The 25785-nt window shown below is 40.1% G+C and overlaps 1 protein-coding gene across 2 annotated transcripts in view; it reads left to right on the top strand.

Annotated features, from left to right (window-relative positions):
- The window catches only part of LOC122777733 (1-phosphatidylinositol 4,5-bisphosphate phosphodiesterase beta-1-like), a 33091-nt gene extending 8542 nt beyond the window's left edge, over positions 1 to 24549 (top strand). Inside the window, exons 3-4 of one of the 2 annotated variants that reach the window (XM_044039159.1) lie at positions 15922 to 15997; positions 24480 to 24549. In XM_044039159.1, coding sequence (XP_043895094.1) covers positions 15922 to 15997; positions 24480 to 24511 — 108 coding nt within the window. In that variant the 3' untranslated portion in view covers positions 24512 to 24549. The remainder of the gene's footprint in view (positions 1 to 15921; positions 15998 to 24479) is intronic. The other variant, XM_044039160.1, reaches the window with a different exon arrangement.
- Positions 24550 to 25785: the final 1236 nt, after the last annotated feature.

Here is a 25785-nt window from a genome sequence, read left to right as displayed (position 1 = left end):
TGTTTATGAAGATGTCTGCTCTTGTGTTTTTGCTGGAGTTTATGCACGATGTGGCCGCACATCTGTTCAACAGACCAATTTAAAGAAGCTACAATGCTCCGTGCAGTTGTTATGTGTTTGTTAGAGACCCAGTCTGATGGCCTGCAGAGTAAAAGCATTCCTCACATTCTTCAGGAGCACAGCAGAACTGTAGCCAGTGTGCCCGCCGTGCTCACTTTCAAACACACATTGTCACTGATGAACACAGTTCTCTTGCACATGTCAGACTGACTATTTCCTGGAGGCCTTGCTTAAGGATTCTCTCTGTGATAGAGAGAAAAAGCAATTTTTATTCATCACTTTACTTTATTTATCCAGTACGATGAATTATTTATTAACTCATTCCGGGTAAAATTCCACGTTCAGTCAGTCTGAAGTCATGAATCTGATTTCTTTCGACTTGACGTGACACAATCGACACAGACAGCTCAACCTTGACTTTAATACCAAATACTCGTGACTCACCTTTGACGTAGAATTACTTCAATTCCTGCTGAAGATCACTGATTAAAATTCACCATATCAACTTTTTAATGACAGCAGTTATATTTTAAATCAGTCCAATCAAAGCTAATTAGATTGCATGAGCAGAAGGGAAAGGTGTTTTTGGCAGTGCACGTCAGCGGTAATTATTTAACTTTGTGTGAAATCAGACTGTAAACAAACGTGAAATTAATAAGCCCTTGACACAGTCAGTGCTGGAATTGATTATTAATCATAAATATTACATTTTAGAATCAGTAAATAACTGACATTTCTGACGTACGGTAAAACAGAAATATGATTAGCACGACGCGGTATAGGAAAACGAGTAAAAGAAGTAAAGGTTACGAACTTACGTACAAAATTTGTTTGCCAACCATCAAGACCAGGAAACACAACCAGTCAATCAAGAAAATATTTTGTCCTTATTATCTTTTAGAAAGTTGTCATCGTTTTTCTCTTTAATTGGGAACAGTGATCAGTAACACATTTCAAAGTGAGAAATAAACACATTTTGCGCTAATGAGGGGTTTCTCTTTGAGAACATGAATGAAATTTGTCAGTGGAAACACAGTTAAGAGACAAGTTCCTCTGTCAGAGTCTGATCCAGCAGTGGATTTCAGCCATGTTTTAAGATGAAAAAGACAAAGATTAGTTGTGAATACATTGCCCGATCTCTTTAAGTTTGCTGTTTGTTGCCTTTTCTCTCTGGTTTTCTTTGCAGTCCATGACTGAAGAATGATTCCTCCAGTTTCATCTCAAAGCTTTTTATAGAAGTCACAGTAAGTTGTGCAGACAATTCGGCCTCAGCGTTAGTAAGCTTGTATTTTGAGAATGATTTGTCGGAACACTAACATGATACTCTCATTGATTTCTGATAGTCTGTCTGGGCAACCGAGGTGACTTAACAATAGCAGCAGCAGCTGACAAGATAATTGAAGACATCCTGGTTTCAGAGATAAGCTTAATCTGTTTCATTCACGTCACCCCTATCACTGGTGGACTCTTACCAAAAGAGCAGATTTAAGATGAGGAAGTTATTAAAGTTAATGTGTCTCTCCTTTCCCTTTGGGTAGAAACAGGTAGAAACTGTGTGGATTCTAGTGTGAGTGGTTGCAGGTTGCAAGTGAAACCAATTGGAACTCATCGATCAAAGAGAGTGGTTGCTATCAACAAATCATTTGGGATTCTATGAAGGGCTGTGAAACTAGATTGGAGCTTTATACAGATTATTTAACAGAGATTGACGTGGACCTGGACTGCAGATGTTCATTTGGCAAGAAACGGTTAAATTGGAAATTGGTCTGAAGTTATTGTGGCTGTTTGGATCAGTACCAGGATTCTTGAGTATAGGGATTATGGCAGCTGTTTTGAGAGATGATGGAACCTACCCAGATGTCACAGAGGAGTGGATGCTGTCAGGAATAAGAGTGGATAAGTAGGGAAGACAGACTTTTGACCAGCTGATTTGGCAGGGGGTTTAACTGACAGGTGGAAGATTTCGATTTTTCAATAACACTTGGGAGTTTAAAAGTGGAGAAGGGAGCTAAAGAGGGATTAGAAGAAACTTTACTAAGTGTACTAGATGCTGAATGGGATGAATAGGTTTATTTGGAGGCAAAATCTTTCACTTTTAGCATTTAAAAAGGACACAAAGGTGTGACAGTGGCCAGACGAGTTCATACACGTAGCTTAAAGTGACATGCTCGCACACATTAACAGTTGCACAAGTAGCAGCCAACTCAATACGCACATCCACAAACATGCAGTTACACATGTAACACACACACTAACATTCCTATAGTGTCCAACCAGGAACAGGTGCTTCTTTCGAAGGTTAAAAATAACTTCTCTTCTTATTGGTTGAGCCTGCTTTCAATGGGAGGAGCTTTGCAACACTGCGAGGTGGACTGACTCACTCAAATGAACAGCCTTTTGGTTTTGTTGCCATGGTTGCCATGCAGCAGCAGCACACACCTTGGAAATGTCACATTCTTCTTTGCCCCCCCCCCGCTTATATTCTGAGAATGTAGATACTCTGAAACTGATATTATTGTTGCCCTGTGTGTGTGTGTGTGTGTGATTTGCTCGATGTTTGTGTGTGTTCGGTGGCTGTGGTTGTAACAAAAGGTTAAATGCTTTCTCCTGGGAGATTTGTGTTTCAGCAGTGGGCAGTCACAGGACAAACTCTCAGTATATGGCCTTGAAACGGTGTTCAGAGGTGAAAGATACTTCACCCCAGGCCAAAACCAGATCATGCCATTTTGCAGCGAGTAAGTGTGTGATATTTATGAATGAGCCTTGTATTCAACCTAATCACAGCATGAGTAAGGCTATCTTGGTTTGGCCTACTACGCACTTTATACACATAAACAAACACACACCTTTCTTTCTCTCTGCTTTGTCATTGTGGAGTTCACACATCCGATTCCCCCCACACAGCAATTTTCTGTGATTACCAGCTGCTGCTACTCCAGCCTTCGTCAGCACTATATGGGTGTGAAAGACAAAGCAAAAAAGTGCAACCCATCTACTAAAAGTGAATTGCGACCTCTGCCAAGTTTTAGCTTAGTGCGCAGAAGCCCTTTTTCGTCTGTACCCTTGCTGAAAGAAAGAGATTAAGGGAATGTGAGAGATAATGAAGAAAAAAAAGGAGAAAAATGATGATCAGCAAAGAGGATGACAACTGTCATGTCCCCTTTAGTAGCTGGGGTATCAGTTCAGTGAGTCACTTTCATGGCACATTAGTATTCTGGCAACATAAGTTAAGTCGGTGTTTTACTTTAATTGGCCTTCAAGGTCCAGTGTGTAAGGTTTAGGAGGGTTTAAAGGTAGGAGTTAAATATGCTACTCAGAAGTATGTTTGTATAAGTGTTTAACTGCTTTAAAGAGGCCATAGCGTGGTCCTATCTCACTTATATGTGAGATATGGAGGTGTACTTACAAACATGAAGTTGTTTTTATGGTCAAAAAGCTGCTAGTCGCTGCAAACGAGCCGATGTAAATGTCTCATCACTGACGCTTTCGTCAGCCCCGCTGTTTCAGACCAAAGCCACACCCGCAAAACACAGACTGTCTTGTGATTGGTCAGTCAACGAGAGCTTTCCCACTGTCTTGTGATTGGCCAGTTACCTGGAAGTGACGTAATTGGCACATCAGCTCTCAGACCCGCAGCTCCCCCTGGAAAGGCGGATGCACCGCTAGCAATTATCAAAACATTGAGTAATGCCGTCGTCACGATCCCTCACTGGAATCCCTTACACATTTGATCCGGAGTCTGACCCAGAGTCAGAAGACACTGTGACAAGTGAACCACATCCATCGCAAAGACTGCTGCAGGACGCCTGTAGCTTGGATAACGTTGTGGTTACCGAGATGATAAACACACACACATGCAAATGAAACACGAGCAAACGTGTGTAGCTTAGCCTGTAGCCGGATAATGCTAAACGACAGAACAAGCACACAAAGACAGTTTTACGGTTTGTAAATATTGTAATATACGTATTGGCACTGCTCTTTCCTTTAGGTGAAGTTTGGTGCTGTGTCCTGCTTTATATTGCCCGAAGTTTGTGTAACAATCCTCCGTGACGTGGTTGCCGCATACATGGAGGTATTTGGGAATTGTAGCAGGGATATTCCTATCCAATATGAAAGATATCCACTAAGCTTTTCTTTGCTCATTGACGGGGAGCTTGTGGAGCGTCTGGTATTGTCTATCACAACCCAGAACAGAGCAAACACTCCTTTTACAACATGTTCTGAACCGATACGCTCAGCAGCTACAACGGGAGTTGTTGTTCTTCTTCTACGGTTGAAAGTATGTCACCGGATGTGCCCGGACTCTAGTGCGAGGACTAGGAGGTGCTGCTGTTTAGGAGTGGTGAGATTTGCCAGTGACGTAATTAGTCAACGGAAGTGCCTTGCTGCTTTGTAGAGCTCAGGAAAACAATAAAACCCTGCGCTCTCAGCAGTGGCTGAACTGATTGTTAAGGACTTTTAGGGTTTCATAGACGAGCTAATGACGCAGATACACACCCAAACGGTGTTTATTGGCACTTCTGGGCTATGGCCTCTTTAAGTATTTATAAGTTGTTTGGTTTTCATAGCCACAGAATAAGCCGTTCATATTTACTCATGGCAAGGACCTTGCTTTACCCTGTTTGTGTACAGCAGCCAGGACAGACAAAGCATGTGTTGGGGTTTTTGAAGTACAAGCTTAACACGCAAATGAAGAACAAGATAGTCTCTGGTATGCCTAGAGACTAGAGGCCTAGTCTCTAGCCTGCAAGGACGACTGAATTTGTAGTTTTCAAGAAACCTACAAGTCCACTTGTATTGAAAAGTCTTGTGTCATGTTAAATATACAGTACTGTGTGTAAAAAAGTCCCTTTATTAGAAGACATCCAGAAAATACAGGAAGCATGTATGCAGTTTTAAAATAATTTTCACAAAAATAACTGCTCCTCCAGATTAAAGTATTAAGTATTAAGAGTGACCTCCCCTTACACATGAACAATAGCATGACCCTAGCTCTCGTAAACCTGGAGTGGATTAATGTTACAGGTAAAACCCATGCTTTCATGTCGCAGATATCTGCTGTGAAAACTGTCTTTTGCAGCAGGTCTATTCAAGACACGCTTGAGCTTTACATACACGTGTTGAATTGTCACAGACATAAAAACAACAAGGTTGGTTGTCTTCCTGTCCTGCACATTTGTACTTTAACCTACAATATAGTATTGCTTCCTAAAAGACTCTTATCTAGTTGCTCTCTTAGGGTCTTGCTTTGAAAAAAAATCTTTTTTTTCTCCTGATTGTCGAGGAAGGTCTTTTCACGCAGTGTTAAATTGCACAGAAAATATGTTCAGACAGTTTTGTTACCTGCGGTGGATATCAGGTGAGGGTCAGTTCTTACAATGAACACTGCAATGGCTAACACTCACAGCTGAAGGTCAGAGCAGGCTTTTTTGATATCAGCCTTAGATATGGCTGTGCAGTTCCTTTGTAGATGTTATTTATTGGTGTCCAGGGAGGGTTGGGAGAAAAACTGTAGTCACTCTTGTTATTGAAGAATTTAAATATTATGACATCGAAGCAGGACACTCTATGCAGTGTTTGGAGACCGCAAATGTTTCTAGAAAAGGAAAGCTTTTCCCTGCAGGCAGTTTTTATTAGGTGGCATGCACACCAGCACTCATCCTAAAACAAGAATATGTAAACTCTACAATTAAAGGTACAGTGTGTACAATTTAGCAACATTTTATGTTGGAAGTGACACATTGCAGCTGACGATCCCTCACCTCAGCCTTCCCTTCCTATGGTGTGCTGAAGAATCGTTGTAGCCTTTGGTGAGCATCAAAACACCAAAGATGTTTAGTTTGTCCATTGTGGGCTATCATAAACCTGGAACAAAATGGCTACCTACGTAGAGCTGGCCTAGCTTCTTCTGGGGCAATGGAAAACAACAATTCATACAATCGGGTAAATGTACTGATGTACCTTAAATTTCTAAGGGACATAATTTCACCTACATTTTACACACTGGACCTTTAAAGTAACTTTAAAATAAAAAAAGTACACACACACACACACACGGTCATTTGTTGGAGCGGTGAGTCAAAAACAAAAAAGTAAGGCGTTAAAAGATGAAAAGTTCCCAAGCTCTTTTGGATTAGCAGTTCCTGGTGGACTTCAGAGGGCTTTGTTTGCACTTGAGTTTGCTCTTCTCTTTGAATTCTGATTAGAACTTCTTTCAGGCACACATGCACAACAGAACACTGAGGATGAAGTGCAGGACATGGCTCTGTTCATTTCCTCCTCTGAGCAACTGGAGTCCATTCACAAACCGGCAGTTCCGGAAAAAGGGCTTTTGTGTCCATTTTGAGCGTTTTGGCTGCTTAGAGGCTCTGCTGCTGCCAACAATGTTCAAGGTGAATCTTGGCGCTTAAGACGAGTCTGCCAAGGTAATGGAAGTGACTTAGTGACGGCAGCAGCTTTGTCTGGGCAGCTCAGATGTGGAGCTAACACATCCTGGATTCAAGCGATAAGCTTAACCAATTATACGGCTTGTAAATGATGTTGATGGAGCTGCAGAATCAACTGAAGAGTAACAGTTAATATAAGCTCACAGTCACTATCTGTGATGTACAGGAGTTAGAGTAAATAAAAGGAACACGATGTAATGCAAGTCATTTTTTAAATAAGAAACTTTTTCACATTTGTTTATGTTGCAAGCTTATGCTGAAATCCTTTGAATCCTTTTTTTCCTCATCATCCTTACAGCCTCGCATGTTCGTGAGTATGATGTGTCAAAATTTGCATACGTAGGTCTCTTGATTACATTCTTCTCTGCAGAGACTCTTGATCTGTCAGGTCTGGTGAGGACAATCGTTGGACTGTCATGTTCAAGTCTCTTTTTTATTTGGTTTAAATTGGTTTGAGCCACTCAAGGACATCTGTGGGCGCCAAGCCATTGTGTTGTTACTGTGTGCATAGAGCCATAATCCTGGAAAGGACTGTGGGCCTGAGCTCCTGAGGTCCATTCCTTTCTCTAAGAATATTTCTATGTTAGGGCTGTTTGTTGTGTTTAGATTGAAAAGTCTCCCTGTCCTTACCTCTGATGTTGCCACCATCATAGTTCATTTGCTTGATTTTGGGCCAAAACATTTCAGTATTTTCTCTTTGAACTTGAAAATCTCTCTCTATTTATCTAGTCCTTTCACTAAGACGAGGCCGAGTTTCACTCATCTTAACACAGGTTTCTCTGTTGCGCAGTTCGACGTGAGTCATCGGGCGCCAAGTGAAGACAGATATGTTCGACTCAATTTAACACATTTTAGCATGAGGCTGTGATATAAAAATGTGAAAGACTTCAAGGACCTTTGCAGACTTCCTTAATGTACTGTAAATAAATCATTTGACTGAATAACCTATTTTGTGGGGCAGTGAAAGAGCTTTGACTCAACCTGTGCTTCATTATATGTTTCAAAATGACTCTTTTATAGATCTCCCATGTCGTTAGTCCTTTAGTGTAGCTGTCATCGCCTCTAAACAAACTATTGACTTTGCTCAGCCTGGTGTTTAAAGGATAACACCATTGTCATAACATAGTATTCTCCTGGCACCCTTATTAGTTTCCATGTAGAGTAAACATGTCTTCTTCTTGACACAGTCAGAAACTACAGCTTTTGGATGAGTATGATATTGGTCTGATACTGGCCATTGTATAATATAAATAAATAAATAATAATAATCCATACAATCTGTGTGGTACACAGTACCACATGTTGTGTCCACTTGAAGCACTTTGAGTTGCATCGCTTTGCATGAAAAATATAAATTAAATGTGATTAATTGATTGATTTAGAAGTGATGTAAATGATAAGAGAAGATAGTGCTTTATTTGTCCCACAGTGGGGAAATTTACATTGTTACAGCAGCAAGACAAGCAAGAATAAATAATAAACATGCATTAGCAAAAAAGAAAATTCCAATATAAGAATATATTAACACTTAGACTATAAACAATTAAAATGTAAAAAATAGAATGTAGAACATTGTAGACAGCAAGAATATACACAGTATGGACTTGATATTTACAGCATAAATAGTATATTGATGTATATAATGTATGTATGTATATAAATAGTAAATGATGAACATTGTGTTGCTATAGGTTGGTGATAAATGCATCAGCAGTCTTATCCTCAGCTAAATTGTTTGAAAGACGTTAAAGACCGTATCGTACTGACATTTGGTATTGTAGATACTCAAGGTTGTGTTTGGTATTGGACAAAAAAGTCGGTATGGATTCATCCCTAATCATTGGTTAACCTGGTTAACCTGGTTAACACGTTCAAAAGCTCAAGGACTGCTTTTATCATTTTATCACCGCTCAGTAATAAAGCTGAGCTAAAGGTGACAAACCTCAAAGAACACTGATCTTCCGGGACTCATGTAACTGCCTGTTACTGACGTTTTCCATTTTCCGGAAAATTATAACACAAGTTCACCTTTGCAGCTGAATGCTAATCTGATTTTACCTTATGGGTTGATTTTCATTTGAAAATGAAATGACATTGTAAAGGTCTTTCTATTTTTGTTACTTGTAGTTGTTGAGATATAAAACCATGAATGCCATATATGTATTATATACTACAAGCAGCAAAACTGATACTAAAACTACTACAGTCTGTGTACTTGACCACAAGATCCCCCTCCTCCCAATCGATAATCTCCCCTCAGTTTTTCTTTACCCACACACGTTTGGACTTCCCAGCCAAATATACAGTATATCTTAACCTCTACCATCCATTTCCTCTCATTAGTCATTTTTTCTCTTAAATAAATTAGACATGGACATTCATTTTTAAGTATTTTAGGTAGCAGCACAAATGGAACATCACCCTGCAGACAAATAAGACAACAGAAGACAATACATGTATAGTGGATTGTACAACTACACTGTGTAGTTGTTGTTAGATTACATTCTCATGTACAGTATAGGTTACTCCCAACAAATCGCTTGTATTGACTCACTCAAAGGTGCTCTCTCGCTCTCTCTCTGAAAGCAAGTGAAGAGGTTGATTAAGCGTCTCATTGTGTCCTGGATCCAGGTATTTATAACGTTTATTCTGGCCTATTTCTGGGCCACTTATTCAGAATTGATCTATGCGGTGTTGATTGCTTTGGTCTGACTCCATTCACACAGAATGCAATCTGATATTGAGTGGATATTGTGATGGTGCACGCTGACACATGAGTAGGAAAGCAGATGAAGAAAGGAAGAGGGATTTTGCACTGCTTCTCTCTTTACTCTTTAGTGTTTTACTCACTCAGACATTGTCAAAAACACCTCTTATTTAAATCGTAAAACATATGAACAAAGAGTTACATGAACTTTAAAAATATAGCTCTGAGATGTATACTTAACAGTATTGCCGGTAAATTGATTTTGATTTAGTGTAATGCAATAGCATGCAGTCAGCTGAAAGGTGTGCCTTATTCTCACCCTCTGTTTGATTCAATTCTGTCCCTGTCACTGTCTGTCATTACTGTCTTTGGACATGCTGATTACCTCTTCAACACTCCCTGCTCAGACTCATATATTGGTTTTCCCTGCAATAATAACCCTGCAGTGTGCAGAGGTTTTCCCACCTCATTTTACACCAGTAATTATTTTCTTGATGAAAACACATTTGCTGCACTTAAGTATTAACAAGTGTTGTGAAAGATGATAACAATCTCATGTTGAGTCCTCCCTCTAGCAGATTATGTGTTCTGATACCTCACTTTATCACAGCTCAGTAAATAAGATGAGCTTAAGGTGAACCTTGACCATTTGAACCTTTACTGTGAAATGTCAGAAGGCTATGTATGTACATTATACACCCTCAGGCGGCAACAGCAGCAGCAGCAGCAGTGGCGGCCGCCACCGTTTTTTTCCAGCGTTTGGAGCTGCTGTTCTGACATCTATGATTTGAATAGATTTAAATGTGAAGCAAAGTCCAGGCTGCTGTTGTAGCTGTCAGAGTTGGATATTTGCATGGCCAAAATAGAACTGTTGGTTGAAATCTACAGCAATCCATCAGAGTGAGCTTGTTCTTTGGTCTGACAGTGCCAGCAAGCTGAACAGTTACATGCAGTGCACAGTAGCCATGACAGATTAAGATTAATAAAACGTTACCATCAAATTCATCTTTGCCCCCTGGCGTCTAGTGTGAAGGGTATTCTATCATATGGAGATGTCACACATATACTTTTAGACAAGTTTTCCTCAAAGCTGCTCATGATGTACTCAGTAAAACCCATGACGTGGCAAAGGTCAGTGTGTGAAGAATGAAAAAATAGAACAATAATTGAATCAGGCTCTATGAGGTGGGTATTATTGTATAAAAAATTGCTGGACATGTCAATTCAGAAGGTTTGGCTTATTGTTGAATCCTGATATTCTAAATGTTACAATCCATATTTTTCTTTCTTTGTAATTCGACATCTGGTCAGACAATTTTTTTCAGTCAATCTTTTCTTTCAAAACCACTATGAATGATTTTTTGCTCAGCTCACTGGAGCATTTCTTAATTAAATGATGGTTTGAGATCGACGTATGGTCACCGGTCAATACAATGCGTCGATCTGTGAGCTGTGTTAGTATGGGATGGGATTACTGTGATGACCTGGTGTTTGCTCTGTGGGTCAGAAACCATCAGCCTTTCATAAAAGTATGTAGAGTGGTCAGAGGTGAAGAATTAAACTTCTCAGTCACTGATTTTCTTAGTTTGTTGTAATTATGCTGTGTTGTTTAAGATCCTACTTAAAAATTACAGATACTTTGAGGATTTCAGATTTGGTTAGTGTTATGAGTCACCAGGTACACCATGAGACTCACTCTCTCCTCTCTCTTCTTCTTTTTCTTCTTCTACTCCCTTCCTTTTACTTCAAACGCCAACCCAGCCCAGTTGCCATGACAATCCAACCCATGCAGCTTGTTTTTTGATGCTGCAAAGACCTCAAAACCCTCCCGCTGCTGTCATTTGACTGCCATCGCTGTTCCAAGCCAGGTGGCAGCTTTCCTCACAGAGCCATTTAAAAAAAAAAAGGGCATTCATCCAAAAGACTTTGAAGTCCCACTGTAGACAAGCTCTTAATAAGAGGAAATGCTTCCTTCCTCATTCATCCCAGGCTTTGACTGCAGCCCCATGTTGTTCATCAGGCTGTTGCTTAACAATCCTGAGTCCAATTAATTTCTTCTCCAAATAAATATAGTTTGAGGTTTTGCAGTTTGGTTTGTTTGAAACCAGAGACCACATTTGAGTGAGATGAGAAGAAGTGAAGGGTTGGTGAGCTGGACATGTGAGCCGATAGTGTTACTGAAAGAGGTTGTACTCACTCACAAGTTTAATACAGGTTCATGTTCACAGTCACATGTCAGAGTAGTGTGGAGTAGCAGATATTCCTGTTCAATAACCTTACAGTACTTGTCTTGGTATTGCTTAAATTGAAACAATAATTCAATTCCTCTTCCTTTGGATCCAAACATAATAATCCTTACATAGTAGCAAAGAAACCAAGATGAAGTATGTATGAAACGTCCTGTTTCACACCGGGTATTGATTCAGAGGCTGCACACAGAAAGATATACTTTTGTAAAGCAATTAGATTTCTCTTAAATTGTCGGTCTCTGACCGTGAAGCGCAGGTCAGGAGGTCACTTAGTAATAAAGTTTTCTCATTCCCTCTCCTTTCTCTTTTATCATCTCAGTCAGTGACCACAGACAAAGTGTTAAAAGACGATTGAAAATCTGAACAGAATGTTTTCAATTATGACTCTCTCTTGTAAAGAACGGTGTAAAATTGACAAAAGCATTGTTAACTTTGATGGCACAAAACCTCCGCACCTGCAACAGTCACACCGACACCAGCAGCAGTCTGTTTATCCACTGAGAGGTCAATGTCACTTTGTGAAACATCTTTTTGGTCATGACGTCACGCAATAATAATGTTTATAATACTCGTATTCATATTCAAAGGGTCTGAATTCTAAGTATAATGATAAAATAGGTTTAAATGTGCATTTAGATCTACATAATTAACAAGGTGATCAGTTTCTTGTCCACTTTAAATAACAGAAAATCACGTGAGACGTAACATCTCAGGCTTTGAGTCAAGATGAAAATGCACAGCCTCTCCAGGAACATTTCCTCAGTATCATGCTTATTCGTCCTCATAGCACACACAGCATTAATTTTTTAACCCTGTTAATATATAAAGAGATGTCATTTATGTCTCCTGCCTCTCTCTCTCTCTTCATGAGAACTAATGCTTCAAACTGGGTTTTTCCATATTCACTAAAAAGGCCATGTTAACTTTTATGTCATTTATTTTTGCTGGAGGAATTAGGACGGTGGATGGCTTGCACTCAACTCCCATTTGCTGATAAGGCAATTATAGTCCTTTTTGCTTTCAAACAATTTCCTGTGCTTCAGACACATAAACAGAATGACCAATTGTCAAGAAAGTGACTGGAGACAAGAGGTTTTAACTCCATTCCAGAGAGACAGATGTAGATAGTTAGTTTGGACGATCACAGAGGGCAAAGAGTACATTTTTTTTCTGTTTGAGTGTCATGTTAATCATTTACAGCTACAAGCTTGTAACAGCAGGCTATATATATCGTCTCTTCACTCTCAGAAACACTCAATTATACTTGTTTCACGTTTAGACTTTGCATTATTGATCGCTTTGATGCAGACTAATCGAAATAATTACATTAAATGTGCTTCTGATATTTAAGAGGGCTGTAATTCCCACCAGCCGGGGGTTTCTGGGTTTTCATGCCACCCTGCTGCTTCTCATTTTAAGCTGAATTCCTTTGTACTCTGCAGCAATTATCTTGCTGCTGTCTCTCCATTTCCAAGTGTTCGTGTCAGAAAGCGTATTAACGACGCGCAGAGGGACTCATTTTGGTCTTTATTGCAGGTTATTAACATCTCTACATACACAGAGTGAGTGAAAGTTGTTGAGGAAAAAAAAATCTAAGAAATCTTAGCCAAAGATTAAGTGCAAGAAGGAACATTTCTCTTAGCAGAGAGCTTTTCAAACCACAACCCTCTGACAGACTTGATTAGGCTCAGTAAATGCTTTACCCAGGCTTTTAATCCAATATCACAGTGTTATGAGTATCTGGCAGATGTGACCTCAATGTTTTTCACTGATAAATATAGTGTTGAAGTGAATTCAGTTTTCAAGTTTTCTGCCAAGCAGTCACCCTGTTGTCCGTCACTGGATCTCACTCAAACTCCCCTCTTCCTCTTGCTGTTCCATTTCCACTTGAGCAACTAAGTGTGTCACATATGTGGGTCAGTCGACTTTCTTTAAAGTCAATTCAGTTTGGTGGAATGATAAGAAGACATCAAATTTAAGCAGCTTGAAGGTGCTCTGGGCCAAGGCAAGAGGCATAGCAGTCTGCCATACTTAAAATACCAGAGAGAGAGAGAGAGCGAGAGAGAGTTACATGATGGGAGAGAGAGCTTATTAGAAAACAGGAAGACATGGAGAATAACGCTTTTAATCAGTGCATTAGCAGAAACTTGAGGCTAGGGTTGTTGTGAAAGCTTTTTGCCATGTTTCTCCTCATTGTCCTTTGCTCTCATATCTGCGGCTTTGTGCTCTAATTTCTATCAAATGCTTTTAGGAACCATAGCAAAAACACATAATTGCCAGTGGTTTCTTTGACAGGAAAGAAGAAAGGCAAATAGCTTTAGTGTAGCAGTGGGTTTTGAGTACAGCTTGACCAATAGTTAAACTGCTTTTGTATCTTATTGTTTGGCAATCATCTCCTCTGTGGTAATAAAGATTTATCTTACTGGAAAGACCTGCATTAATAGGAGTGCGTCTCCTCCTGGTGTAATACTTGTTTTGCTACTAAGAGTTCAGTCATTCATTGTCCATTACATTTGCATTTAAAGCAGTTTATCTGAACAGCAGCAACTCCAGCACCGACATTTGACTGGCACAATGCAATCGGCATCTGTCAGCATCAAACCTAACCTAATTAGTTAATATCTAAAATTTAAAATCGGGAAACTGAAAGCACACTGCACGGAATATACACCACATTTTGGCTAAGTCAGCCTTCAGTGGTCGTGGTGGAATTTTATTATTGGAACAACATGATTCAGAATGTGTGATTTTGGCAAAATGTCTTCTGTAAAAGTTGGCCACTTTGGATTATGAACAGTATATCTATATTTTAATTTATTATCTAAATGGTAATGTTCATATTTTCAACATGTAACTCATTCTACAGAATATCAAAATTAAAATATAAAATATAGTAAGATACTTTTTTCATTGACATTATTTTAAGTGGATACAGATTCCATAGTATATGGGCCTGTAGGCTTTTTTCCCCCTTTACTTTTACAGATACAGTATAGAGGTATTAGCATTGACTTTGTGTTGAAGCAATACAAATTTGCAGCACAGAACTTTATTTAAAGTCATTTAGAAGCAGAGTCACCATTGAATAGTTCTTTCACAAAAGAGAACTTACCTTTTTATATTTCATTGAATGTATCATCCAGTTGCAGTTCTTTGATAACTACATTTAAGTGAAGCTTCAAAAAGTATCTGCTGCTGCTGCTACTGCTGAGTTACTGTATATTGCCTTTAATCACCAGAACTGACGTTTTCTCAGTATAGGTTTGCAGGTCATTTTTCTTGTGAAACTTAAATCATAAAAATGATACACATACACAATATTAATACTTGATATTTATACTTGTTGGAGCCCTATTGCACATATTTGCTATTGAATAATTTGCTATTTACTGTTTACATTGGTCACTTAGTTTTGGATTCAAGGCAGCGTTCTGTCCTCTTTCCCCCACGTGATTGAATGTTTTCTTGTACTTGTTCAGATCTAACTGTTCAAGTTTAAGATAAAAACAGACGTCTAAATAGAGGGAAGGAATAACAATCACAGAGTGAGAAAGGAAGGAAGGAAGGAAGGATCTTCAAGAAGTAGGGACAGTCACAGAAAAGTAGAGAGGAAACGCTTTTCCTCCTCCAAGACAGAGAAAAGTGCATTTCTCTCAAAGTCCACTTTGTCTTGACCTTGAAGGACCCATAGGTTGCTCTTACAAGGTGTCTAAATGAGGTGATGTGAAAGTTGAGAGCCAGAGCATTACTAGATCTGCCACTGGCAGTGGCTTTCAGAGGACTTCAGTGGCGAGGACTGACGCAAGCACTCACAGGCACTCTGATCACTTTTAGACAAAAGGCTCTTACACTGAGATGTGGTGTGGTCACCAGTGTACATGTTGTCCAGTCTTTAAAAAACTGGATATGTATTAGTAGAAAACAGTTGCCTACAAAGGCAGTGTAAGTATTTAGAAGGAGAGCAAGGCTCTTGCTAAAAGTACATACAAAGATTCATTCTCAGGCTCCAAAAAGGAAATTATTTTTATGATTACACACTCATACAAACATTCTTATGGGTATAAGCCCTCCTAATGTCCAAGCATGAAAGTGTGAGTAAAAAATTGTTAAAACACGAAGGATTTGTGGATTAGGCCTGAAAAGCCGCTGTAGCAATATTATTCTTATGAATACATAATATAACAAAGCACATGTTCAAACAATGAGAATTTTGTCGAGTGAAAGCATATCAACCAGCAAATGTATATGTATATATATATATATATATATATATATATATATATATATATATATATATATATATATATACATACACACACACACACATATATCTATTGGTTTTCATTCATCTTCTCTGGGGATTTTATGCGTGTTTTTATTTGTGCTTAAGCGTTCCTGCATATGAATGAAAGTGTGTGACACGCGCCACGACTTTGACAATGATTTCATGTTCCAGATGTTCCACTGCAGGAGATTAGAGCCTGAAGGAAGTCATTCCGATAGAAGAGCATGTACGAAGAGGGTGACGAGGAGTAAGGACAGGAGAAGACTGTGGGAGGGATGATGGTGGTGTCTGAGAGTGTGTGTGTGTGTGTGTGTCAGCAGGGGATCAGACAAGATGTGAACTGTCATCCATCATCATGAGAGCTTCTGTTAAGATTCAAGCAGATGGGGTGAAGGATAGAGGAAGGCAGGATAAGTAGGAGCCTTTTCCCTTCAAGGAGAGAAAAGGTGAGAGGAGGGACACATTGCTGCATGTCCAAGGCGGCAGACGCATAGATGAGGACACAATAAGTGAGGGACAGAAGAGGGATGTTAAAGCAAAAAATCATGCCAGGAGCACAACTCAGTCAGAGAGAGCGATGAAGACCAAGAGAGGATGATAGACAGATGAGGAAAGCGGCTTTGCTTTCTCCGTCATCCCACTCAGTGCTGTTATCTGTCCGAGCGGAGTGGGCTTGCTCTAGTATCCCTCACTGTGCTCCATCCGTCACTATGTGTGAGTCTGTGTGTGTGCGTGTGTGTCCAAGATGTGATTGGTCTTGCATGCTCCAAGGAAAATGGTGACCAGTGTGAGCTGACAAACCGGTCACATCATCACTTTCAGTCCCGGAGTGTTTATACTGACTCAACACAGACTGCAGACTGATGAGCAGATGGAGTTTTTTGTGTGTGTGTGTGTGCGCGCATCTATAGAGTTGTGTAAGCATGTGCATGTGTGTGTGCAAATGTGCGATACAAAGATTTCTTTAGCCTTTATCTCTGTGTCTCTGTGCTTTGCGGAACATGCCGGCTGCTGATAGCCATTATCAGCTGCAGCCATGCTTCTCCAACTCTCGTGTTTGTTTGTTTTCTCCACATCTTCGCCGCTTTTCTCCTCGTTTTCCTCATTCTTCATGACCTCTGCTCCCCGTGTCCTCTCCACATTTATGAGACCATGACAACAGATTAGCAAAGACATGTGATTCCCACATAATTCACGACTCAACTCATGTTTGTAAGACCTAACATTGTGTATGTATTTGCATGCACATGTGAATGCAATCGGATAAACTATCATATTCAAACATTTGTATGAATTCATACAAATATATCATATTTATATTCATTTAATAATGTTTTGTAGAAATTAAGAGGGGTGGAGTGGCTCAGTGGTTAAGACCAGTACCCTGTGTGCGAAAGTCATCATGGTCGCAAGTTCGATTCCACCCCTGGCTGATTGTACTCGATTCCATTGTAAGTCGCTTTGGATAAAAAGCGTCTGCTAAATGACATGTAATGTAATGTAAAGAGTGTAGTCTTGCTTTAATTTGATGAATATTGAATGACTTTAAGGTACAAAAAAAGCTCTGTCCAAACAAGATTTACTTTTCTGTTTCTCTACCTGCATTTTTGCAAATCAACACTAAATTATGGCTAAGTGTTCTGTGTTATGATGGCTGTGAAGGAGGACAGATATGACAATAAAGCATCAAGTAATGTGATTTGAAGGTCGCAACAAAGGGGCGGAAGTGGCATGATTAAGGGCCCAGGCTGCAGATCAACGAGGAGGAAGGGAATGATTTGTGCAAAGGAAATGAATAATAAAACAAAACCCACTCTAGCCCAGCAGCATTATTCCAAACCAACAAAGCAAACATAAGTATTGACAGGCTATGCAAGAGTGACTTGATTAAAAATATTCCCGGTAGCAAAATACAATCAAATCCTTTGCTGTTGTGTAGCCAACAATGTCTGTGTCTTCTTCAAAATTTTCTTCAAAAGGTTCATCAAACATGCACATCCTGGGCCTGTGTATGCGCCTTAGGGATTTAATATGCTGACCATCGCCACCGCTACACTCAAATAAAGTAGGAAACCCCTCTCTGCAAATGCTAACAAAAATACCTAGACTGTATTAACAAACCAAAATGATCTCTTTTGAGGTATAGGCTTCTCATGAAATGCAGTGTGTGTGTGTTGAGGGGGTGGAGTGTCAAACCAGTCAGTTGACGTCCAATCTAGAGAGGTAGGTGAGTGTGAATGGGGGGGAGGATGCATTTTCTGTTCACAGTGAAATGAAACATTACTTTCACCAGAAAATGAATAGTTATATTGGACTCGACAGTCCAACTATACACAATCTACCCTGTGGCAAGTTTCCACTTCATATCCTTTAAATGCTGAAATGCCACAATGAAATAGGGGAGTAGATAAAACTGTAGTGTGACGGATCATTGCTTTAAGATGGTGGCCCTGACCGAAGCGAGGGAGTGTGTGCTTTTGTCAAAGATCGTGAAGAGCTGGAGATATTTTCTGCAGACGTTGTGATAAGGAAAGATGGAACTGTAAAATATGAAGCTGGAAAAGAGCCAAATCAAAATCAAATGTTAGCATCAAAAAAGGTGAGAGAGACGTGTGCAGAGCAGATGTGCATTTTGACTCACTTCACACAAAAAGTCAAGTTTGAGCAGTCATAGCACACGATTTGCTCTCCAACCCTTTGTCTACCTCAAAAACTGGACGGATTAGAAATATGTACTGCCACTTTAGGCACCACAAATGCTGCCTCACAAAGACAATGAAAGACAATTTACAGAACTATAGTGCATGTATTTCTTGAGTGTGAGACAGTTTTTGTTTTATGACCACTTTCCAATGAGGCTCCGAAAATTTGCTCAACTCTAAAGTGTATGCTCTATTTCTTTCACACTGTGGAGAGAAATTGTCTTTCATCACTGCGCCAAATCAGATTTAATTTCAGTTTTATGATGGTGCAGAGGAATAGAAGATAGGAAGAGAACTGGATACATAGGACAAGGGGGGAAGATGAAAACCGGAGTGAATTAGTTGTTCAGTTTAAACAGACCCTTGGGCAGCCTTGTGGCAAAGCCAGACTTTTCAATTTGGCTCAAGGCCTTTGTCACATGCTATACCTCATTTCTCCTCCACATCTGCCAACTCTCCATACAGTCATATTGACTAATTGTGTTTAATCCATGGAAATAAATTAAAATTGAACAGTTACTTTTGTGAATTTTAGATAGAAAGCCATCTAAGATTTCTGGTTGGAGAGAATACTGAGCTCAGACCGTCAGTGCCAGGTCTTAAGAGGCTGCACAGTGCAAATTATGCAAAGTCCCTGCAACAAAACAAGCTTTCTGTTTGCTTCTCCTCTGTCAAACCACTTCAGGTGAGTAGGCTTGTGACTTTATCACTTTGGGGCTGTTGCATTCGCTCTACAGAAACCCAAAAGTGGTGCAGCAGCATGGATGTGACTCTCAACCAGGTTCAAGCACAGCTCTTTATGAATCATTTTCCCCCATAACAGTGCATGTTTCCTGGCAGCCGAGTGGTACTGGAGTGCCACTTATAGGAAACAGACACAGCAACTGTACAGCTTTACTGTGTTTCGTTCACATAAGTAATCGCACTGTTTATGATCAGGGGACAAACTATAATTAGTTACGCAATGGCTTTATTAACCTCTGCACCACTTACCACCCAGAGTTCTCCTCTATTTTATCCTTGACTTGTGTTGCATTCCAAATTGCAATATAAACAGACAGAGCCTGCCTCGGCTTACAGACAGTACTGGGGTACATTCTGTCTTTACAACACCTTATTTTTGTCCAGTGGGAGGTTTTTAACAGGCCATCCAGACATGTTAAACCAGTTTAGTGTACAGTCTGTGATCTTAGGGCACTCACTCCACTAAGCAAACCACATCTAACTGGTCACAGCCTGATTCAAGTCACAGCCATACTGGTAGATGACCAAAATGTTTGATGGTGGAAGCTTTCAAAATAATAAGTTCAGACTTTGAAAGCGTTGCTGTTCAGTATGCTGCTGTTTGCAAAGCAGTCTGATGCTACTTTACAGTAGGTTTTTTTTAAAGGCTACATTTGTGTGATATAAATAGATGACATGAAGATCTCTACTTAATTATCAGGGTTATATTGAGCACTCCTGGATATATGAGCTGCCACTCACTAACAGCAGTAAGTTGAAGCTAAACTGTATGTTTTCTCCACACACGCCACAGACAAGGCGGTCGTTTTTCTGACATCTCCCACTTCATTTGTTTTCTACCTACACTTTCTTTGTTTCCTGTCACCGTTGCTCAGCAGAGGCCCTGTGCCCTGTGGAGTGCACATCCATTTTGAACCCAGAGGTCGGTACAGTATATGAGCAAAGTAACCTTTTTTCTAACATCGGCACATTGTTCCTGTGCTTTTACCATTTTTTTTTCTTTGCTTCAAGGGAAAAAGAAGTCAACAAAATTTGTCCAAATGTTTCCTGCTTGGCGTATTCAAACCTCTTTGAACTGGTTTTTATTTTCCTGTTTAGCTTAAAAAAACATGGCTTCACCTGTTCAGTGTGTAGTAGATTAACAGTCTGCCTGAAGCATGAGCAAATTTGACAACAGAAAGACTCGCAGATCAATGATAAATCTCCTGAGGTTTCCCAGAAACACCACCATCCCTTGCTTGATACGCGGAAATGAATGGATTTCATTTTAAAAGAGAGGCAATTTATTGCAAATATTGTGTGAACAGCAGCTCCATTGACAGACAGGCGAAAGAAAACAGTGCCCTGGGCCAGTGCAGGTTAAGCGTGTTCATTAATTTTTGTAGTTCTTACCTGCTGGCTCTCTTTGCTTCCCGGACGTGCAGTAGATGTTAATAGGTTACAGCAAAGTGGAGGAACCATGCTCACTGTTTTGATGCACACACACACACACACACACCCAGGGAGGAAAATAGGAGAGTGAAAGACAGAACAAGAAGGAGTGTGATCAATAATCTGGGCTGACAGCAATTAACAGATACACAACATAAATGAAATAAACCAAGTAGAAGAAATGATGGCTGGGCTGCTAGAGTGGAAGTAAGTACTTTAATCAAGTAACTGTGCTGTGCTGGCATTTGTAAATTCAAGTCAGAAATAATAAAACACCATTGCTATCAACTTTTATTTATATTGGCACAATGAGTAAGCCTTTACTCACCGTACCAAAATGCTGACTCAAACATTTGGATGGTACAGTACTGGCCTCATGTGTTTTTCCTTCACTGCACACTATTTGAGCAGCCTGTCACCCACACACAGCCCGTTTGCTTTACCTTTAAAGAGGTTCTGCAGGTTAACACTTAACTAATGACGACAAACTGGCTCAGAGCTACATTAACTGTGCAGGTCCGGAGGGCACTGAAAAAAACACCTCATAAGTGAGCTGCTTCCTGAAGCCCCACTGTTCCTCCTGTGGTGTTCCATCTCTCTGTGACTTCAAAGGCAGGCATTTGCAGACTTGATATAGGCGTTGACCTTTGACTCTGAGGCTCTGCTTTGCAAACGGCAACAGCCTAATTGATGCACACATACCAGAAGAGAGAGGAATAGTCCTTGTGTACTATGATCATAGAGGGCTATGTGCTAGCAATGTATATGTCCTGCAGAGTGCGGATGCTCTCTCAAAATGTAATCTGTCATTTGTTGAATCACTTGAGCCTTTATTTAACAGATATAGTATAAAGGAAATAGTATAGTATAAGTATAAAGGAAATATTTTCAGTGTGTTCACTGACAAGCCGAACTGAAATTTGCAACTATATAAAAAATGGAATGGAATATCTGCAATCAACACTCAAAAAAGACTGACAAGGTTAGGGTAATGCTGTTCTGCAAGGTTCCACAATTAGCAGGTTACCGATGACAGGCGAAGGTGTAAAAACTGGGTATGAAAGGAGCATCTATACCAAGGGCTCGGTCTTTACAAGCATGGATTGTTAGGCTGCCACCAAGCAAGAACTGAACCCCAAAATGCAGACACACAGACTCAGTCAAAAAATATAGCAAATGGTCTTTAATAACAAAAAAGTCCCCAAAAACAACACAAAGCCGACAGCAAGGCTGGGTAAAAGATCTTAGGATCTTAGGATGAGGCAAAAACAAAAGGCGCAGTATCAAAAGAACCAAAGGAAGGAGACAAGCTGGTCGGAGCTGACATAAACAAAAGGGGCTGGTGATCCTGGAAAAACCAAATAAGAAACTGTGGCAAGGGCACCAGAGCAGTAAGAACAAGCATGGCCGTGTGTTACCAGTATGAAGAAAAAACAATCTGGTGAAGACTAGTAGGATGGTCAGAATATACTACATGAGATGAGTTGGAGATAGTGGAGGGAAAACAGATAATGGGGTAGACACTCCCACAAACACACCCACTCACACTAACAAGGGAAAACAGCCATAGAACAAGAGGGGGAAAAGGGGGAGAGGAAACAGGAGGAGGGACACGTCCCAAGCAGATTCTAACGAGGATAATAAGTCTTGGTTCAACATTTTGTACCACACTTTGTGAGAGCAAGTTTGTCTTTTCATTATGTGCTAAACACAATATTGTGAAAAGATTTAGGGAATGGGGGGAAATCTAAAGGCCAAGGGTAGAAATAACTGTTGAATGTGTGTGAACATCAAGCCCTCAAATGGTATGGGATTAGAAATAGTCAGGCCATCGTGATGGACATCGTCCCATGTGGTCAGAAGTACCACTGAAATGTCTCTGAAAAAGTGTCCCAACCTTTCTGGAAATGAGGTTTGTGCATCTGCTGTAGCAAATCAGCAACATGTGTATGACCTCTTTTAGCCATTATTTAGTCATGTTTCTATTTATAGCTGAGGGATTTCTGATGTAAATTTGTCCTAAGTCCATAAAGTCAGGTCGCAGAATTTGAAAGCAACCATTGACTTAACATAAGATTATGGCCAAGAAATTGGATTAGAAAAATAATCTTGGGTGGCCACTGAGGTATGGATATAGGTATGGATTTTTTGATAAGGAAGAAATCTCGCAATTTTGCCCCCAAGCCTATTGCCTTGAGACGTTTAGATACCAGCGTTTGTGGTGGGAGATTGTGTCAAACCCCCTCTTGCTCCTCGTCTCCTCAGATAATGTGGAGTGGACACACATAGTTCACTCTGGTTAATTTTCCACCTCATGCCCTGGCTCCCTCTCAGACAGATGAAGAGATACTCCAGACAGATAAAGGGATTTGGTGATTGAAGCAAGGCAGCAGGGTCCATCTGTAAAATTGCCCTTTGTATGCATTCACTGCTAACCACGTTACTGGCTATTTAAAGGATGACAGGCTTGTAAATAAGCATTTAAATGATCGATGTTTGAAAAAGGGTGGGTGCATGCTGTGTATGAATTCAAGAAAAACCTAAAATTGAAACATTTCTGTCATTTGAAAATAAGGGCAAAAGATATATTGCCATGCACTGAGGTAACATTACATTACAATACAGTGTTAATATTTCAGTGCACCTCAGTTGGATTCTGTCCCACTTTGCCTCTGCATTACAATATGTTGTGATGGAACAAGAAGGAATAAGAAACACTGACATCGCTTCCCACACTGTATCAATAATAAATCAACAATGGAGCCAAGGTTTCCATTTACTTAAAATGCCTTTACTTTTTGGTTAAATCATAACAATGGTGATGTATTTACAGTGTTTTCATCTCATCTGAAGAACGATTACGCTGTCTTGTGGTGCCTCACTGCTATTTGACTTCCACATAAACAGCCGAGCTCAGCCAAGTTGTGGCAGGGTTACTGCAGAGCATCATACAGCAGCATGTGTGGAGTGTTCTCCAGCTCACTTTTCTCTCTCGTGTGTTGCAATTTCAATTTACATTAAGTGATTTAACAAAGATATTGTCCAGAGCCTATTTTGGGTGTTTGTAGTAGTGTAAGTACTGTGACACATCATCAGTCAAACATGGGAACTTTTCACATTTGTCCTGATTTTTCCTAATCATTCTTGATCCCATGATTCCTGGTTAATGTTGTCCCCTTTTGTTTGTGGTATTTAAAACTTTGTATAAAAATATTGCGACAGTTCATGGTGCCGTGTTGATAGTGCTGCATTGATTTATTGGAAGTTGTTCTGACAGTGGTTTTTATTTTAGCCTCTGACACCTATTTGGCAGTGTGCCTTCAGCCATTTGACTCCTTCCCTTTCCTTCCACTCTTCTCAATATATACAAAAAAATTTGTAATACGATCTTAACAATTCCATATAGAGATCACATGTTTATAGTGTTCATATTGTGACAATGGCGATAAATAAAACACTGTTTAGTGTAAAAATAATGTATCCAGAGGCAGCCACTTTCACTTTCTCACTGTGAGCGCAGAGGTGCTTCCCCATCCTCCTCTTCCTCACACATGCTGCTGCTATTTCTTCAACACTCCACTTCAAATCTTTCAGCGCTCACTCCTGCTCCACTCTGCTGTCAGACCCTGTTAGAGGAGACTCTATAGTGACAGTACAAACAGTATTGTGTATTCTCATACCACTTTTGAAAATATATCGATGTACCCAATGTCTCATCATCATCCCTGTCTCATATTGCCAAACGTTTGCCAATACACAGCCTGGCTGATATAGATATGGAAAGGGCCAGTGTATTTTTGTGTGTGAATTAACACAGACTCCGACTGACCTGTGCATCTTCTTTAATTTCAGGAAACAGACCTACTGGATATAGCCTACATTAGAGATGCCAGAAATGGAAAGTGCACCAAAACGCCAAAGGTAAGCCCAAAGTGGTCGCCCAGCCCACGTTGTAAACATTTATCTAGATGCTGTCTTGTTTATTTTATGTCTATGCAATAATGTGTATTGATGCAAGAACAGCAATTCCTAGTTGTTTTGCTTGTTTTGCATGAATAAAATGAAAAGCGCAATGAATTTGGGGGGGAGAGCTTTAGGGTGATGATTTGCTGTGTTAGTGTTTATTTTTGCAGTGAATTGAAAGGCATGTGTGGGTGTGAGCCCGGCCATGAATCAGATCACAGTCTAGCCAAGAACTCCGTGATGGAGACGAGCAAAACGAGTTCAGATGGTTGTACTGACTGACAGTAAACCAGCTGATTGACATGTATTTGTGCGCAACTGTGTGATTCAACTGTTCACAGTCCATCTGCCCATTGCAGTGTTTACAGAGCGATGTGAAGACAAAAGTGACAAGTATGACTTGAATTCAAACCCACACAGTAACAGTGCATGGATGATTTTTCCAAGAAAAAAAAACAAAACTTTTTCACAGCTAATTAAAATGCTGGTGTTTGCAAGCAACAAGCAGAAAATTCATGCACACGTTTAAAAAAAAAATATATCTGGCACAATAATTGTCAAGGACTTTGGCACATTGTGGTGTAATTACAAAGCTAAATCCATTTCTCGCAGTTAGTGTTCCACTCATCGAGCTATGATTAGAACAATAACCCACATTCTTTTACACTTGTATCTTCATATAATATAAAGTCAGTTTTATAGAGCTGGAGGACCAAGTCGATCTTCTGATGTTGCATTGCAGTGGCCATCTTTATCAGTTTGACTGGGTGCAGCATGAGAAGCAGGTGGGGGGGTTGTACACTGTGGCTCTATCTGGGGGATGAGTAATGATGGAATGAGAACAATAACACGGAGAGGATTCATGCATTTCTAAACAGCTTTACTGAGTGATGAAACCCAGGGAGGAGACATGAGCACGTGACAGGCTGGATGGTCGAAGCATTGGAAATCCATTACTGGGAGATGGTGCAATGATGCACCCTGGGTATTTTAATGGAAGCACCAGTGAGACACAGTGTCTGAGGAATGGATGAGAGGAGGAAAAGAAGGGTGGGAACTGGGTGTGAGGGGGTTGTAGACTGTGGAGAGGATAGGGAAGAAAGCAGAGAGATGAAAAGAGAGAGGGATGTGTTTTTTTTTTAAAGGGCTACAGAAAGGATGAAAGGAATGGTTGAAGGACACACATTATATGAGG

Source organism: Solea senegalensis, linkage group LG11 (genome assembly GCF_019176455.1).
Source record: "Solea senegalensis isolate Sse05_10M linkage group LG11, IFAPA_SoseM_1, whole genome shotgun sequence".
In the NCBI taxonomy this organism is placed as follows: domain Eukaryota; kingdom Metazoa; phylum Chordata; class Actinopteri; order Pleuronectiformes; family Soleidae; genus Solea; species Solea senegalensis.
Note: the sequence above shows the minus strand (reverse complement) of the source record. Positions and strands in the feature narration are given on the sequence as shown.